Genomic DNA, 19,110 nt, shown 5'->3' on the forward strand with positions numbered 1-19,110 from the left:
TTAATATTAATTACTAGTTAATTAATGGATATTAACGACTTAATTATCGATTAATTATTAACGAATAGGGATGAATTGATCTTAATATTAAAAGCATAGTGCTCCAGAGGAATGGACGTTTCCTTGTTTGTAAACTTCCTCAACTGGAGTTATGCAGCAGGGGTTGGCGTGAGAATAGAAGCCAGAGGTTTATGTTCAAACCAGGGTTTGATTTGTAGACATCTCAGCTTTTCAAGATCGAGAGCAAGGAAATGGATAATATAATTAAAAAGTGGTTTTGAGGCAAAAAAAAAAAAAAAAAGCTGTAGTGACTTGCCGTCTTGAAAACAATTGTTGGCAGTTAGAATGGGTCAAAAATGTTTCGGGTACTGTGTGATGGAGGGTGGGTGAAATAGAGGAGAGGGGTTCTTAGAGAGGCAGATGTCCTAAGCTAGCTGGCTTCTTCGTGTGTGGTTCCGGCGTTCACACCGGACAGCCTCCCTCCCCCAGGAGGTCCCCCAGGAGAGGTCCGAATGAGGATGACCGGGAAAGAGGGACCTGTGACTCTATGGCACTCAGGCTGTGGAGGTGCCTGGACTGTGGATGTCCATGGCTCAACCTGGCCGGTGTCTGGTTGAAAAATTAAACCTCAGACTTGTTTCTAAGCAGAGATCGGCAGTCTTTTCTAAGCAGGGCCACGGTAGTGACAGCTGGGCTCTGTCCTTGGAGTGTAGAAACAGCCCCAGACACTCTGCCAACACGTGGGTGGAGCTGTCCCAATAAAACCAGTTACAAGTACTGACTGTCGGGCTTTGTATAGTTTTCTTTTCCCTTTTAGCTGACTTTAAAAAAAAATACTCCTTTTAAGTTTTTATTGAATTTTATTGATTTATTGTGTATGTGTACGTGCACACACCTCACCCACCCTTGTGGTTTTTGAGACAGAGTCTCATTCTGCAACCCAGACTGGCCTCACACCCATAGTAATCCTCCTGCTTCAACCGGAGTGCTGGGGTTGCAAGTATGAGCCAGCACACCTTGCATTTTATATAATTTTCCATGTACTCACAAAATAGACTCCAATTTTTTTCAATCACTTAAAAACAACCCATCATTCTTAGCTGCTGAGCTGGATGCAGCCTTGAACCCATGTTTGCTGATGGCTGACTGAAGGCATGCATGCTGGACGAGAGGCTGTTTCCACACTGGCCTCTCGGAGTGTCTGGTCTCTGAACAACAGAAACTCTCACAGACTGAGGAGCAACCTCAGGAGAGAGCAGCGGCATCGCCTTTGGGAGTTCACTGTTTCTAAGACTTGGTTCTTTCCTGTCATCTCTCTTACCTAAAACTTTGCAGCAGCCGAGGCTGGATTAGATGCTGCTATCAAACACGTTCCACGCTTCAGGTCACTGATGTACTTACATGGGCTCTGACAGTTAGAGTCAAGCTCCCACCTGTGTCCCAAAGCTTCAGGTTACTTGAGAAGTCGGCATCCTTAGTGACGCGTGCCCTTCCTCAGATCTCAGCCCCATGTGCATGTCTAAGGAGTTTTTCCAAGTCAGCCTCTTACTTGGGTGTGAAGGAATGCCCCAGTCTTGCCTTCCCTCCCACCTAGCCATTTAAAAGTCCTTCCTCATTTTCTCCAGTGTACAGGGCTGAAGAGGCAGGGAAGCTGGCATCCTGCTCCAAGCTGGGAGTGAGTAGCTGGCAGCTGAGGGTTCTATACATGGATGGAAGACCTGGCTAGCAGCAAGAAACGAGAGAGAGCTGCTAAGCTGGGCTCTTGCTAGTATTTCTAATTGTATTTTTCCTTTCTTAACTTTTTTTTGAGGTGGGTTCTCAATTCAAATGCTTTGGATCTGAAATGCTCTTGAGCTTCTCATCCTCCTGTCTCCACTTCCACAGTGTTGGGGTTACAGATGCGCTCCGCCCATCTTCTGTGGCATACAAGGTCAAATCCAAGACTTTGCCCATGATAGGCAGTCACTCTTTCCACGGTGCTCCATCCCTACGTGGCTTTCTAACTTTACACACATGAACACACCTGAATGAGCGCCACCCCTCAGTGTCTGGCTCCATGGAACTGGGATAGGAGCCAAGGATGGGCTTCTACACAGTTCTCAGGATGCCCTTGCTGCTGGTCCCAGGACCACCCTCTGAGAATGATGGCTTACAATGACTCTAAGTGATCGTGACTGACTGCTCCGTCTTCTCCTTGACCCTTGCCCATGTTTAAATGTTGCTATTGTGTTTTATAAGTTAGATGGTAGTAATAATTAGTCCAGCCTGTCCCCTGGGTATGTGTGAGGACACGTCCGTGGTGATGGGAAGATTTGTGGCAGTTTGAAATATGACTGCGGAGGCCAGGAGAATCAAAATGAAGCGATGGTCTCCCGGGCCTGGCAGAGTGGACCTAAAGTCCCTGATTTGCACAGATGCTTACTTCCCACAGAAGGCCATGGAGGAGCCCTCCTGGAGCAGATCATATCCTCAGGGCAGGAACCGAAGTTCTTAGAAACACTTCTGTCCTCTGAATTAACATTTCTGCTAAGATGTGACGGCAGGGGAAGCAGCAATGAAGATGGAGGAGCTGCCTGCCATCTTCCTGCTAGATCTTGGCTTTGCTGTTTACAAGTCCACGGTGCCTCCTGGGGGGGGGGGGGGCGGACTCTAGAGAGAAATCATGCTTCTCGTTTTCTCGGATTTTCCGATTTTTAACTTTCATTCTGCCCTTGAAATTCCCAAGGCATCTCAGGGGGAGCAGAGAGCAGGCTAGTCCACCTTCCAGGGAACCTCGCTAGCAGAAGGAAGGGCATGCTCCCATTCTCCAGGGAGAACCACTCGGGACAGAATGTCCACATAGCATGGGACTACACTTAGAGGCTGTGACTTCTCCACCCTGCTCTGTTTCTAGTCTGGGGCCAGAGCTCCGTCACACAGTGGCAAGTGGATTCTACCCCTTGCAGGAGGGAAAGTGGGTAGGTTTCTCAGGTGAACTGATAAGGGAATAAAAGCAAGGGCGAGTCCTGAGGGACATCTGCACATTCCTCCCCGGTGACAGAGAGGAGGAAGAGCATAGTTATCAGGAGCAAGTGACAATGATTGACTCAGAGAATCCTGTAACGCTGAGGTTGCAACACAAGGAACCGGAGAGTCTCTGTTTTGTAACTTCGTCCCTTGGTTTACAAGCGCAGCTGCTATTGGCTGTCAGGACAGAGGTAAAGCTCAGCTCAGTTTGGAAAATGCTGCTGCTGGGGCTAGAAAGATGGCTCGGCAGTGATGGGTACTTTCTGTTCTACAGAGGACCCAAGTTTGGTTCCCAGCATCCACATAAAATACCACCTGTAATTCCAGCTCCAGGGGCCTTACCTTCTGGAATCTATGGGCACCTGCACTCACACAGCATACATATGAGTGCGCTCTCTCTCTCTCTCTCTCTCTCTCTCTCTCTCTCTCTCTCTCTCTCTCTCTCTCTCTCTCTCACACACACACACACACACACACACATACTCATACATAAAATAATCTTTTTTTAAAACAGAAGAAGAAAAGGAAATACACTGTCCAGGGAGAAGAGGGAGGGCAGCTCCCTCACCAGATCGCAGGAATTCTCAAAGCAGGGAAGATTTCCAGCCACTGGATAGGAGGTGGGTAGAGGGGATAACGCACATGCGCCTCACTAGGAGATTTTGGTTTAAGAATCAGATTCGGGACTAGAAAGGATACAAAGTATTCTTAGGCAGGAAGACATAGGCAAGGTTCTGAAAGCAAACCCTTTAAAATGCCGGCAGTCTGCCTGAAGTGAAAAAGCTTTTGTAACAAAGGGTTCACTTGTCATTTGAAACATTCTTGAGGGAAAGAATCCTCTCTTCAAGACAAACACGTGAATTTACAGGATTGCCCCTTTCCCAGGGCTCCTGGAACTGAAGTAGCATAGTGTTCTAAAAGGACCAGAGTGTGTACTCACGACAGGGGAGCTCGGAGTTCAAAGTCAAGGTGCCGGGAGGTTGTGCTCTGTCTGAAGACTAGGGGGCGTTGAGGGGGCACTGATCCAGGCCTTTCTCTTGGCTTCTGGGGACACTGAAGCCATTGGCTCAAAGACATTGCTTCAGTCTCTCATTCCATTGTCACATGGTCATCTTCCTTCTGTGTCTCTTTCTCTTCTCTTGTAAGGACGACATTCACGTTGGATTAACAGCCTTCACCTAGATGATTCACCTAGACGAGTTACCCTTGCAGCAAGTCTGTTTGTAAAAAGGCCATATTGTGACATTCTGGAAAGCGCTATGTCACCCCCACCTAGTATCAAGGAAATGTTATAGCACATACATACGGAATTAAGTTGTAATATGTATAGCATGTAAAGATGACTGTATTGGGGTTAGCAGCAGCATCCTAGATGCCACATTGGGTGGCTAGTGTCTCCCCAGCAACATAGATAAACTTTTGTGTCACAATCCCAGTCAATCCTAAACAACCCATTTAGTAACAAAAGGGGGTGGAAAAATTACCCCCACAATATAGGTATCATCTGGTGAAATCTATGCAGGGTGTGGTGGTGCACACCTTTAATCCCAATACTCGGGAAGTAAAGGCATGCAGGTCTCTGTGAGTTCAAGACCAGCTTAATCTATGTAGAGAGTTCCAGGACAGCCAGGGCTACAGAGTGAAAAACCTGTCTCAATACCCAGGCAGAAATGTGTCAGTGAAATCAGAATCACTTGCGCTGACAACGTCAGCACAGCTGACTTAATCTAAAGCTATGCGTTATGGGGTAGCGGGGGGAGGGGTGTGAAGTCTCCAGACTGTCTTTGTGCATACCGGGGGGAGGGGTGTGAAGTCTCCAGACTGTCTGTGCATACCGGGGGGAGGGGTGTGAAGTCTCCAGACTGTCTTTGTGCATACTGTTCAATCATTCATACGCATTTTCTCTTCCTCCATGCTTGTTCAACCCCAGATTATAAAACTTGAAAAGGAAAAAGTTACTTAACACTTACAGAATTTAAAATGCACACATTTTACCAACATCTACTTCTAGAATTTTCTTATCTTTTTATATTGACAATGAAATGTGAACAATCTAACTGTCAGTAAGGGAAGCATTTTCATTCTGCCCGACGCCTTTCAGATTAATTTTGCCATAGTAAAGCAGGTTTGTATTTTTCTAGTCCTGATTTATCATCTTAAGAACAGAGCAAATGTCACATATGGAAGTTGTGGTCTCAGTTGTCTTCAGAACAAACTCTGCAAAAGACCGAAGGCTAACTCTCTTAAGTCAGCAATATATGGATAGTGTGGATCTTGTTCTCTGCTGTGAAAATAGACAGGATCAAGTGTGTATCCACCCAGCCCACACATCCCTGCTGCTGGTAGGCAGGTTTCTGCCCTGTTGGGAATCTCCAGCTTGAGCTGGAGGAAATGTGTGCTGGCAGCCACCCTTCTAATGCTTCCTCTGTCTCCCTCCAGAGGTCTCTTCTTTAATCAAGGAACACAGCCATCTCTTCTGTGTTTAGTCAGTGGTTAGACACACTGGCTCCACTGAGCTCTCTAGATAAGAGCATCTGGAGTCTAGATGTGGCCCTGATTGTGCTTACATCTCCAAGGGTTCTAGGAACTGTTCTGGAAACATCACTCCAACCTGCTGACTGAGTGTAGTAACCAGGACAACTCACCAATGGCCTAAAGTAAACAAGCCTTGTGGAAACTGAAATCTGAGTTCAGATCACATCGGAACTTGTGCCCCCTGGTTCTGCACTTGGCCTTTCTATGATAGCGGTCCTGTTGACATGGGTCCATTCAGATAAGAATTGCTGACTTTGGTGTGTGGCCAGCAGAGAGCTCTGGATTCTATAAAAAGAACTGAGCGACCTCTGCCCCAGAATGATGAAGGCAGTTCTTGGGAAGACACACCTTTCAAAACACAAAATGCTTCCCGTTGGATGGCTGGGTCCCTCATCTCAGGGTTTTGCTTGAGAGAGGTTGGACACTCTTTTTCCACGATAAAGTTCTAGATGTGATGAAAGGCCAGCTAAGGTCTCAGCCCGCTTAATATTTCCCATAACCACATAAGCATTTAATGTAAATCAGTGCTAGGTAATATTTAACCAAAATGCACAGCTCCTGCTGTGGAGATACAGGGCCCTCCCCTGTGAACCAGAGTGCCTAGGGACATGAGAAGGGTGTCACTGGTGAAACTCGCCCTGGCTCTGTGGACTCTGGGCTGACAACTCTCCCTCAGGAGGACATCCTGGGCTCTAATGTCAGTCTCACTCCCTGCTTTGTCCTTAGAAGGCCGTGGGGAGGCCATGAGGTTTAAATAAATAGAACATTAGGGGCACTGCTGTTTCCTCAAGAACACAAGCCACCCTGGGATAAATCAGGACGTTGATGAACACCCATAGCCTGGCTTGCCTCCTCTGTCCTGCTCCCCGGGCCCTGAAGAACACCCGTAGCCTGGCTTGCCTCCTCTGCCCTGCTCCCTGGGCCCCGAAGAATACCCGTAGCCTGGCTTGCCTCCTCTGCTCTGCTCCCTGGTGACTTAAGACTACTCCTTGTGTGCGGATGAACGCTGACAGTGGAGAGTGTCTGTAGCTAGTGTACCGTTTTACCGTGGTTCTATCAGGAATAAGGTGATGTAGGAGGTTATGTACCCCAAAGACTCGGCAAGGATGGAGAATGGGAAACCACAGAGCAGGTCGCCTTGGGAGAACCCTCAGACATCACGTGTAAGGGGGAGGAAGACACCGAAACTTGCAACAGTAATGGAGCAGTAGAAAGGGCTGACCTCAGAGAAGCAATGACCGTCACCTGAGGCTACAGCTACACTGGACTGAGCCCATAGGGGAAAACGTCCCCTCCCTCTGATCTACCCAGGGCTCCTCATAGGCCAAACACAGCAGAAATTGTCGGGTCCTGTGGATGAACAGAAGGAAATGCTTGTGGGGGGGTGGGAGCGTGGAGGGTGGGGCCCGGGGGTGGGAGCTGGTTACTTTTCTCACTGCTACGAAATAGATGAAAAGAGAAAACTTAAGAAAAGTTTGGTCTATCCAGGCTGAGTGTACAGCCCATCCCAGCAGGGAAGTCATGGCAGCCAAGGGATAGTCACAAGGCCTCCACAGACAGGAAACAGAGAGGAACGGCCTCTGGTGCTCAGCTTGGCTTCTCCTTGTTCCCTGCAGCCCGAGGGTGCCGTTCACACTCAGGGTAGGTTTTCCCTTCTCAGGTAAACCTTTCTGGAAATACCCTTGTAGCTTGCCTAGGGATTTATGCCCACAGGGACTGTAAATCCAACAGAGACAGAATGAAGTTAAGGCTAACCACCACTTAGCTCATGTATCAGGGTCAGGATCTGAACCGTGCGGGAAGATGGACACATCCCACTCTCTGGAGACTTGTTCCATGAGTGCTGGAGAGTGCCATTCAAGGTGGAAGATTCTAGGCCTTAGAGCCTCCATTTTACTAGTGCATGAAGCCGGGTAGAGAAACCTTCACAGAAACTCTTTTTCCATAGTGTCTGCGTGAGCTCATGTGTGCGTGCATGTTTGTATCAGTCACAGGAAAGCTTGCAAGAGCCCGTTCTCCGAGCCCGTGTCTTCAACCTTGACCTCAGTGCCCTTCCCCTCTGGGCCTCTGGGCAATCCATCTTGTTGGCCCTTTGTAAGCTCTTACAAAGCAGGGGGCGTTGTTTATCTTCATTTTGCTATTCAGTTACCCAGGCTTGCCCAGGACCCTGGATGTCAGCAGGCAGAACTGAGATTCAATCACAAGTCTGACTCCCTGGCTCTCATTTTATGCATGACACCTTCAAAGCAACCCTTTCCATCAAAGAACTCTTAACTGGGGGGGGGGGGGGAACCAGTTTGTTATGGTGTGAAATCTCTGACTCCAGCTTCTAGAGCAGGAAGAGCTGGGAGCTGGAGTCCTGAGAGACCAGGAGGGTGTTGTTTCCTTCCTTGGAGCAAGGACTAAAATAGCAACACACTCTGAAGTGGGCAGAAACACAAGACAGTCTGGTCTGATGTCTGGGGGTCACAGCTGAGCTGGGCAAGTGGAGAGGGCGCCCAGTTCAGCTGACAGAAACAGGAAGGGCTGTACCTGCCAGGGAGGTGAATGGGGGCTGGTTTGGCAGGGGAACTACATGGTCTAGGTCAAGAAAGGAGCTCCTCTTGCAGAACTGGGGTTTTGCTTGCTGTGGGACAGATGTGGGAGTCACACAGACTGACCGTACATGGTGGCAGTTCTGAGGAAAGATTGTGAATGGGGAACAGAGACCAAGACACGGAGCAGTAGCGGGTCAGTACCGGCCCAGCTTCTCCTTTGCTTCCTTCTCTGGGTAGTTAGCCGGTCTTCCTGGTTCTCAGGGCCAGAGGAGTGATGATCTTTACACACAGAGATCTGCCAGGCAACAATACCACAGCTGACATGCGCTTCTCAGAGTGTGAGGTCCCCAGACTACAGCATCCAAGTCACCTTGGAGCTTATTGACAGGGAGAGCCTCCCTATGTCTTGATACAAGGCACAGTGACCAGAGTGGTTTCCAGCAGAGCTGTCTCCAGAGTGTTCACCCTGCGCAGGGCAGGGTGCGGGGGCCACAGCCAGGGCTTCAGGGTCACTTCCAATTCCCCCGTGCAGCAGTTTTCAACGCGTGCAACCCTGCAACTGGATAGAAAATGCAGTCGCATGTGTCTGGCAGACCCACAGAGTCAGCAGCTCTGAGCTGGCCCAGCAGTCTGTTCCCACAAGCCCCCCAGAGAGTCTCAGAAACAGCTCAGTTTGTAACCCGCGACTGCTGAGCCATTGGCTCCTTAACAGAGGCAGGGAGCCTCAGGAGCAAAGAACTCTAAGATGAAGTCAATGGAGTCTGGGAAACGGGAAGAGGGTGGGTTCCCCTGAAAAGGGACACAGCAGAGAAGGTCTAGTGAAGACCAGAGACACCCCAAAATTCAGAGGAGGGATCTTGAGGAGCAGAGGTCTCTGCTTCTGAGGTCATGGGACTGAAGGGTGCTCCTCAGATTTAGGAAGTAAAATGCCACACTAAGTTTGGATTCTCATGGTTCTTGTTTTCACCATCTTCTAATTTGTTCTGCTGACAATAGCTGTTGTCACAGTGCGTAGCGTAAAAGAGACAGGGATGTTGAGGTGTGTCACATGCTTCTTCCACTGAGAGACTCAATCCCGTAGGGAGGTAAGAACAGGAATGACCCATCCTTACACCACACTGTGTGAAGGGAACGTCAACACCAAGGCTAAAACTTGAGTAGAAAGGGACACACTAAAGGGGGTAGGGCACCCAGCAACAGGTGGCCATCTCCTGTGTTATGAACTTTGAGAGAACACTCAGCATATTCAATGGATAAACAGTTGGGTTTCACAGGGTCATTGTGTGGAGAAGGGGCAGAAGGAAGGCAGGGTTAGGAACAGGAAAGAGTGGTTGAATCCTCTCTCTGAATTAGGCACCCCAAAGCACGCTGCACCTCAATGATCTAACCCTCAGAGGACTCTGAGGAGCCGTGAGGTCGTGAAGACCACGCTGGAATGCTTGGGTTTTATACAGAGGTGGCCTTTGAAGTGTTTGAGGAGGAAATGGTTTGGGCATGATTTTCTGAGCGCTGGTTCTTTTTCCCTCCTGAATGATCACAAGCATTGCCTGAGGACACCAGTCCTCACTGCAGATGTGATGGGAGAGTCCTGGCTTGGGATCCCAGAGGACACCAAAGCTAATGGTGAAGAGAAGCCAAGGGTGCTGAGTCGGACACGACTTTAACATTGGTGTTCTGTTTTTCTTTCAGGGATGTCCAAGTCGCGGGTAAGCATGCTTTGCCCTTTTCATCCTTGGAGTTGTGCAGTGTTCTGTCCCTCGGTGGCTGCAAATGGGCTTTGTTCACTTGACACAGGCTGTGCTTGGGGAGGAAGGAGCTGTCCTGGGTTCTGCCAATGTTCATTTCCTGCTCATGCTGGTTGATTTGTTTCACTGCAATCTATGTGGGGATGACGGTCATAGGCTATAGAAATCACAGAATTCAAGATTCTGGGTCTGAATGGCACTGAGAATTTATTAAGTGTGCCATGGATCTTTGTCCAGCCTCCAGTGCTGGTGTGTGAGTGTGGACCAGTGATGGACATGTCTGGATATTATTTTCCTTTTTGCCAGAGCTGCTTTGGGTACCCCGTGAGCATCTTCTTCATCGTGGTCAATGAGTTCTGTGAAAGATTCTCCTACTATGGAATGCGTGGTAAGTCTCGGGCTCACCTCGCCCTTCTGTCAGAGCGAGTGTTCCCTTCGCCAGCCCTAACTCGGTGCCTCTCTCCCGCCTGCCCCCTCGACAAGCACTCCTGGTCCTGTACTTCAGAAACTTCCTCCGCTGGGACGACGACCTGGCCACGGCCATCTACCATACGTTCGCTGCCCTGTGCTACCTGACTCCAATTCTCGGAGCCCTGATCGCAGACTCATGGCTGGGGAAGTTCAAGTGAGTGACTGGGACTTTCTCATCATGCAAGCGCAGACGCTCATTGTGAGCTTTGTGGTTTGGCAGGATAGGCGCAGGGAAGGAAGAGTCAAGGAGAAGAAGTTTGTGGGACATCTGTGGCCTTGTTTCTGCTTGCTATCACGTTCCTAACACAGCACTGTGAACTCAGGAAGGTTGTGCGTTTATCATGGTTTGGTTTGGTTTGTTTATGCCCAGCCCCAACCAAACTGTATCATTTTCAAATAGTGTCAGGGACACTGCCTGTCACTGGTGAGGCTCGGCGTGCAGAGACGGGACAACAAAAACTGCCTGACACTCGGGCCTTGCCACCGCAGGCTCGTGTGACTTGGTGGATGGAAAGTCACTGTGAGCACTCACCTAACCAGAGGACATCTCGTGGGACACTGCCAGGCTCTAACCAGAATTTCATCCTGTGCTCCTATGCTATCCATCCTGAGAGCGGGCGGATCCATGACTTTGCAGAATGGAAACAGACAGCTACCGTGCAGTAAACTAGCGTCCTCTCGCCCTCTCTAAACACAGGACAATCATTTCATTATCCATCGTCTACACTATCGGGCAGGTGGTCATCGCGGTGAGCTCCATTCACGACCTCACCGACCACAACCATGATGGGACTCCTGACAGCCTTCCTGTGCACGTGTGAGTCCATGCTACTGTGCCCCACCACCACCCCCTCACCCCCTCACCCCCTCACCTTCTCACCCCTCACCTCTCACCTCCTCACCCCCTCACCTCCTCACCTCTCACCCACTCACCTCCTCACCTCTCACCTCTCACCCTCTCACTTCCTCACCTCTTACCCTCTCACCTCTCACCCCCTCACCCCCTCACCTCCTCACCTCTCACCTCCTCACCCCCTCACCTCCTCACCTCCTCACCTCCTCACCTCTCACCCTCTCACCTCCTCACCTCTCACCCTCTCACCTCCTCACCTCTCACCCTCTCACCTCTCACCCCCTCACCTTCTCACCTCCTCACCTCTCACCCTCTCACTTCCTCACCTCTTACCCTCTCACCTCTCACCTCTCACCCCCTCACCCTCTCACCTCCTCACCTCTCACCCCCTCACCCCCTCACCTCCCAATCCTGAGGGAGCAGAGACAGACAGACCAGGGGGGCTCACTAGCCAGCCAATGTAGCCAGGAGGAAGAACCCCAGACCAAAGAGAGACTTCATCTATCTCATTTTAAATACTTTAAGCAACATTAGCAAAACATTGCAAAACTTCAGATTTATAGTACCTAACTTTGGACAAAATCTAATATCCTAAATGCTATGGGTTTTCCCTTTTCAGATAATTTTTTTTAGGTCAGCATACAAAGTAATGACGTCATTTCCATGTGTGTGTCTTTATACTTTGTTGTAATTCTTCCTCCTGCCCCATGACTTCTTTTTTTTAATTCAGGAGGTAAAATGTTTGCAGCTAACCTGGAACATAACAAAACTAAAATTGAAATAGAGAGCCCTTGGTCCCACAACCTAATCATAACCATTTCTCATTTGATCTGCTGCTCTCCAGCCTTTCCCACTGGCAGCAAAGGGAGGAGATCGCAGCGCCTGGTCAGGTGGTCTGCTTTGCAATTAAGTCGTGTTTCCAATGTCATTCCATGACCATCATGAGTCCGTTTTGATTGATACAAGGCTTACGTTGGTTCAGTTGGAATTTGTGTGCTTGTGTGTGTGCTGAGAACCACACCGTGCATACTAAGCATTGACTACCCCTGAGCTATGCCCTCAGCCCTTTAACGAATATTTTCATGTAATCTTTCTTTTATTAGAAATGATAAGGCTTCCCCAAAGTCCACATATAAATCTTTGTTTAGATTTCAAGATATTTTCAGTTTCATGGGTGAAAAATCATTAGACAAAGATATGACTTAAAGGCCCATGGTGTCTTCATTCAATGATCAGCCCGGGTTCCTGTGCATTATTGGGTTCCTGTGCATTACTTGGGTTGCTGTGCATTACCTGGGTTCCTGTGCATTACCTTCTTGTTGAGGCCGAACCTTCAGGTGACAGCCGCTGCACCTGGTCCTGTAGGGAGAGTGTGGGGGAGGCTCCCTCTCTGAGGACCCTACCCTCAAACCACTCCTTTCTCCAGAGCGCTGTCCATGATCGGCCTGATCCTGATAGCCTTTGGCACAGGAGGAATCAAGCCCTGTGTGTCTGCATTTGGTGGCGATCAGTTTGAAGAAGGTCAGGTAAGAACGTGAATTCTGCACGAGCCCCATTAATGACTGACAGCCCTCTAGAGATCAAATCTCTGGAACAAGTCCGATCTCTGTTCCATTCTTCTCCAGGATGCTTGAAAGTAGAATACTAACCAGTGAGTTCTGCTCTGAGCTCCATCGTCCCCCGTGGTTCCCAGCCGAATTGTCGTAATCTAATTTTGTCCGTTCCGTGACAGGAGAAGCAGAGAAACCAGTTCTTTTCCATCTTTTATTTGGCCATCAACGCTGGAAGTCTGATCTCCACGATTGTCACTCCCATACTGAGGGGTAAGAACGATCTATGAGAAAGTCGGGTAACGGAGGCCAAGTCTTCAAGGTGTGGCGGTGCACAACTTTAATCCTAACACTGGGGAGGCAGAAGCGGGTGGATCCCTGTGAGTCGGAGGCCAACCTGGTCTCTACAGGGAGTTCTGGCCCAGCCAGAGTGACTCGCTGAGACCGGGTCTCAAAACAAAGCCTGAGTTCTCGTCTTGTTGGCTTTGTTTTGTCCCTTTTTCCTCCAGTGGCCAAGCTGCCTCACATGCTGAGATATTTGTTAAAATCTAAACTGTAAACTTTCTTACATGTTTTAGCCCCTTCCAATCTCTCTTGACTCCTTATTCTAGGACCCCTGGAGGCCCCTAGTCATCCTTCCCACAGCATCGATTTTCTAATATAGGATGCGTTACATGGGGAATGATATCGTCCACAGCGTTTTTGGGAAGACATATAGCGGGCTATGGCTGACTTTTGGTCCTTGCCTCTTTATCCCCCTGTGGTGTTTCAGTGAGCTGGGAAGAACTTAGAGGGCAAGGTTTGTCCTTCAGTTTCTAGAAGAAATCCTCAGATGTGTGAGAGGAGTGTTGGCGTATGCATATAATCCCAGCACTTCGAAAGTAGACACAGGAAGCTGTAAGTTCAAGGCTAACCTAGGCTTACAGTGAGACCCTGCCCCACAGAACCAAGGGCAAGTAAAAAGAAATGGCGCCAAACCAGAGAAATACCAGGGATGAATATCAATAACTCTCAACCACAACCTAATCTTCGCTTGTTCATGCCCCACAGAGAGCTTGTGAAGTCTCCACGCAGAGTGGGAGGTTTTCTCCATTATACAAACTAACAAAGCCTCAGTGTCTCGGGTTGAATCTGATTAAGTTCTGAAGTTAGGATCATAGTTTAAAGATGGCAGACACTTAGCCCATCCTAATTTGGTTTTTATTCTTGAACTACAACTCCCTCACTTCCTCTCCCACTTCCAGGTTCTTCCGACCAATGTACATGTTTGAATTACAGAACAGGTCAAAGGAGTGGCTTCCTAAAGTAAAATCACGACTGCACATGCGTAGTAAACGGACTGTGTGACAAAGGTTCCTACCACTTCCTTAGTGATGAACTGAGGAACCACAACCCCTCAAACAGGGATTTGATTGACAGCGCTCGAAGGACAGGCCCTTCGGCTTTGTCATGAATGGGGACCACGTGTGCAGTCGTGAGCAGGAGCATCTACCCAACCATCACTTCCCAGTAGTTAACTATTCTCCACAGGAGTGTGAAACACCCAATTTAAGACAAGACCCAAATCCCTGTGGGATCCAGTCCTTCCAGAAGGTGCCAACATCCCATTAAAAGCATCTGTAGGAATCCCCTGTTGCCTTTACAAAACCTTAATGCTTTTGCTTACAAATCTGAGGGTTTTCTGCTCTCTGCCCTCGGTCAGAGTGACCAAGTATGGGTCACATCCAGGAACCTGGATATATCATCTAGGTCTGACTGCTTCCCCCTATGAAGGCAGAGTTGAGGAGCTGTGACCAAGGCCAGATGGACCTGAAAGCCTAAAAATTAGTTACTGTCTGTCCCTTCTTAGATCACATGGCCCTTAGCTACCATACTGACAGGACACTCGCAATATTGAAAGGTAGTGCCCTTGCCTTATTTCTCTGAGTCCCACATATTCAAGTTAAAGTGTCCAGGTCATGGTTAACTCCACTGGTGAGAAAATTCACTGGGACCAGTGAGGTAGCTGCACAGGTAAAAGTGCTGACAGCCTGGGTTTGACTCCTAGACCCACATAGTAGGAGAGAATGGAATCCTGTCCTTTGACTTCCAGATGCACGCCATCACATACATACAGAGAGAGAGAGAGAGAGAGAGAGAGAGAGAGAGAGAGAGAGGCAGACAGACAGAATAAATAAATGAATGAATATCAAATTTAAAAAGAAAACCCATAGAACAAGCTACAGAGATAGTTTACTCAGGTGGCCATGACATCATTGAGGCAAACAACTAAATCCAGAGCATGAAGCAAAAACAATATGGTGTAATCAGGGAGGGTTTTTTAAGAAATAGGATGTATATTAGAAATATTATATATTATTAATATATTATTATAATATATTAATATCAATAGAATATTAATATTCATTATTAATATATAGTATTAATATATATTAGGAAAACGATACATTTTAATCATTATTTCTCCTTAGTTCAGGAATGTGGAATCTACACTCAACAAGCTTGTTACCCCCTGGCCTTTGGGGTTCCGGCGGCTCTCATGGCTGTTTCTCTAAGTAAGTAAAAATCGGTTGAAGGGACACAAGCCCATGCCCAGGTCAGACTCCATATTATCATGGCTAATTTTTTACATCCATGTGCCAAGTTGTAAGAGAAAGTATTGTGAAGACCTGCATTGGATGTTTGGCATGCGCTCCCTCTAGGAGAGGAGAAAGTGAGGTGGCCATATTATAGGAGGGAAATGGGATCTAAAAGGGCTTAGATTTGGGTTCACCTAAGCAGATGAGAGGAGGTAATAAAGTCTAAGCCTCGCTAGCCCAAGACTGAAAGCTTCTATTGTTGCCAGTATGTATCAGCTTGAGTAAAGAATCTAGTTCAATGAATACCCTGCTAGGATCTAAGTTCCCATTGTACATCATCCCAAGGGTGTCTACTCCGCCCCTTTCCTGCTGGAAGGAATATGTGTACTTAGTAGTTATATTTATTTGCACGTGTGTTTTTTTATATCAGTGGTTGTATTTTTTTTAGATTATTTTTAGCTAGTATGCAGAATGGCAAGCTTCATTATGACAGTTCATACATGGCTGTCATTGACTCTTTCTATCTTTTTCATGGTCACTTCCGCCATTATCTATGCCAGTCCTTCCTCATCCTTCTGGCTGCTCCCCTTCCTCCCCAGAAACAGCTCCCTCTACTTTTGGGAGAGAGAGAAATGGATGGATAGATGATAGATAGATAGATAGATAGATAGATAGATAGATAGATAGATAGATAGGTAGGTAGGTAGGTAGACAGACAGACAGACAGACAGACAGACAGACAGGTAGGTAGGTAGGTAGGTAGATAGATAGATAGACGGATAGATCGATGATAGATGGATAAATAGATGATAAAGAGAAGATAGATGATAGATAGTAAATGATAGATAATAGATGATAGATAGATAGACAGACAGACAGACAGACAGACAGACAGACAGACAGACAGACAGATAGAATCTAGATTCTACACATGTGTATTAGTTTTGAGTATTTTTATTCTTAAGAAATGAAAAGATGTAACCTGGAATGTTCTGAGCTGAGAGTTAGTGTGAGAAAGACCTGGCCCCGGTCCTCTCAAGTCTCCTTCGACCTTTCTCCAGGTTTTGTTTCCAGGTCTTACTAGTATCAAATAGAACTATTTTTTACCTCTTTTTTTTATATTGAAACAGTTTTGCTTTGTTTTCCCATTATGAAACCACTGTCCTTACCCCTTCCCAACATCTCTTTTCTCCTATCATCCTTCAAAGATGGCTGCCCCCTCCAAAGGGCTTATGTATGCTTCCCTCAGTTCTGAGTAGAAAAAGACACTTCAGGTGAATTCTTATCTATTCCGTGTAAGTCATTCTTAAGAAAAAGATTCTGTGTCTTCTTATGAAAGAATTAAGACCCACAGGCATCTGAAGCTCTTCTAGAAATTTTTGTGCTTGAGTTAGGCTTCAGTTTGTCAAAAAGCCGAAAGGTTAAAACAGTGCCAGTATCAGCAAGTTGGTCATGAAGGGCATCTACAGAACAGTTTTGACCCTGAGGGCAGTGATTGTCAATGCCTCAGGCTTAACGAGGAGAAGCACGTGATCCATTGATACTCTGAGTTATCAAACTGTGGCATTGGGTGATCTGGAAACCTAATGTAGGATCTCCTACAGAACTGCTGTCTTCGTGGATCCTCTTCACAAAATGCCTATTGTTACCAAGCCCCACAAAAGAATAATAGCCTCACTGAAAAGGGTCTCTCGTATTTATCAAAGCAGCTGTAGAAGCAACTAATTATAGCCCTGCTTCTTCTGTACAATATTTGGGGGTGGGGTGGGGATTCCACCATTGATGATTAAGTAAACCTTTCAATCCCTTTCTCCTGAATATAAGAACAGGAAGAAAATTCCTCTTGCTATTACAGTAAAAAATATTAACGCTGTATTTATTTTCATTGTAGAATAATGTAAGCCGATGGCATGCAAAAGCTCCTGTGCCCTTGGTCTCCTTTAAATAGCTAGAACTTGTGTTCAGATAGCTGTGCTGAATGGCGGTGGGGGATAGAAGGCGTGAGGCTGTGGTTGTGTGTTGCTGCACAGGCATCCTGCTTCCCAGAGGCCCTGGGGGTTGCTCTAATCAGGAGCAGTTCTTCTCCTTGAGGCAGGGAAATGGCGCTATACGCAATCCCATGCTTCCAGACAATGGGATGGTGCAGATACATTAGCGTCTTTCAGACCACAGGGAGCCCTAGCGAAGGCCACAGTGACACCTCTTCCTCTGCCCTGTGCAGTTGTGTTTGTCCTCGGTAGTGGGATGTACAAGAAGTTCAAGCCCCAAGGCAACATCATGAGCAAAGTGGCCAAGTGCATCGGTGTAAGTGCTCTCTTCCTCCCCGCTCCCCGCTCCCCGCTCTCCCCGCCCCCTTCTCCCCCACCCCCAGGCCACATTAAATCATTCCAGAACTTTCCTCTGCCTTCCACCTCCTTCAAATCAAAGTTCAATTTAAAAAAACAAAGAAAAATTCAACAAAGTTTTTATTTTCCCTTTAAGATTATTTTTTAGGGCACTTGGGAGTTTTTTCTGTATACAACCTACCAAATAGAGCTAGGTGGTGGTGGTGCACATCTTTAATCCCAGCAGAGGCATGAAGGATCACGGAGGCAAAGGCAGGTGTATGTCTGAGTTCAAGGCCAACCTTGTCTACAAAGCAAGTTCCAGGACAGCCAGGGCTGCACAGAGAAAACCTGTCTGGGACTGGGTTTTATGTGTTTTGGTATTTGCTTGTTAATTGGCTGTAAGAAAACTTAAATACAAATGTGTTGGAACATTCCTATTGAGCATGCTTTTCTAGACAGACTGGGGGTAAAGTACTGACAATGGGGACCCAAACACAGGCATCTGGATTAAAAAGAGAACCTGTTGAACATTTCAGCAAATGCGTCATGCTGGTATCCATTAGTTAAAAATGGGCTCTTCCTCCCATGTTTGTCCATTAAGAGGGAATTCATTGAAATGTATTTTTCTGGTATAGTTGATTCTCTTTTTAAATTAATTTTTCTTCCTTTCTTCAGTTTGCCATCAAAAACAGATTCAGGCATCGAAGTAAGGAATTTCCCAAGAGGGAACACTGGCTGGACTGGGCTAAAGAGAAATATGACGTAAGTCACCATTCCCATCTACTCCAGTGGACCTGGCTGCTCAGGAAGCAGGAGTGAAAAGAAAGCTCAAAGCAGAGTGTTAGCTACGTGGGCAACATGTTCAGGGTGTCTGCCTCACACTTAATAGCACGTGGAGTACAACTCTGCAGGCAGCTTTGCAAAGCCTTCCAAACAGTGGTCATCATTCATTGGTCATGGTAGATGTGAGCCTGTGTAGCTGTCCATTCTGGTCAGCTTCCATTACGTGGAACAGAGGAGTGGGGGTGGTGGTAACCTAGGGATTGGCATGGAGTAAGCTCTGGTGGCTGAACCCCTAAACAGCTGTTCTCCCTCGGACGGTCAGGTGTGCAGAACGTTCTGGTTTCCTAAAGCCTGTGGCCATGCTCTTTCGACGGAATAACCACCCCCAGCTTGCCCTAGATGCAAATATCCCAACTTTGCAACAAAGTAGCAACTGCTTCTGACTCCAGCTGCGGCTGATTTGTCTACCTGCAGGAGCGGCTTATCTCCCAAGTTAAGATGGTCGTGAAGGTGATGTTCCTGTATATTCCACTCCCCATGTTCTGGGCCTTGTTTGATCAGCAGGTATGTGTGAGCACCGCTAGGTCACCTGGTCCCACTGCATGCTCAGTTCCAAAAACACTCTCTTCCAGTTTTTTTTTTTAAATTTTGCTGATTTAATTGTTGCATCAGATTGAGTTTATTGGTTAAAACATACCCTGAGAGGTTCCGTCCACGTGTTGTT

The 19,110-nt window shown here is 47.4% G+C and overlaps 1 protein-coding gene across 1 annotated transcript in view; it reads left to right on the forward strand.

The window, feature by feature from the left end:
- Slc15a1 (solute carrier family 15 member 1) overlaps nt 1-19,110 on the forward strand; it is a 38,144-nt gene that overhangs the window by 1,240 nt on the left and 17,794 nt on the right. Inside the window, exons 2-11 of the mRNA XM_038310150.1 lie at nt 9,768-9,784; nt 10,130-10,211; nt 10,307-10,448; nt 10,992-11,111; nt 12,574-12,673; nt 12,880-12,970; nt 15,169-15,252; nt 17,498-17,580; nt 18,279-18,365; nt 18,861-18,950. Coding sequence (XP_038166078.1) covers nt 9,768-9,784; nt 10,130-10,211; nt 10,307-10,448; nt 10,992-11,111; nt 12,574-12,673; nt 12,880-12,970; nt 15,169-15,252; nt 17,498-17,580; nt 18,279-18,365; nt 18,861-18,950 — 896 coding nt within the window. The remainder of the gene's footprint in view (nt 1-9,767; nt 9,785-10,129; nt 10,212-10,306; nt 10,449-10,991; nt 11,112-12,573; nt 12,674-12,879; nt 12,971-15,168; nt 15,253-17,497; nt 17,581-18,278; nt 18,366-18,860; nt 18,951-19,110) is intronic.

Source organism: Arvicola amphibius, chromosome 13 (assembly GCF_903992535.2).
Source record: "Arvicola amphibius chromosome 13, mArvAmp1.2, whole genome shotgun sequence".
NCBI classification, from domain to species: Eukaryota; Metazoa; Chordata; class Mammalia; order Rodentia; family Cricetidae; genus Arvicola; species Arvicola amphibius.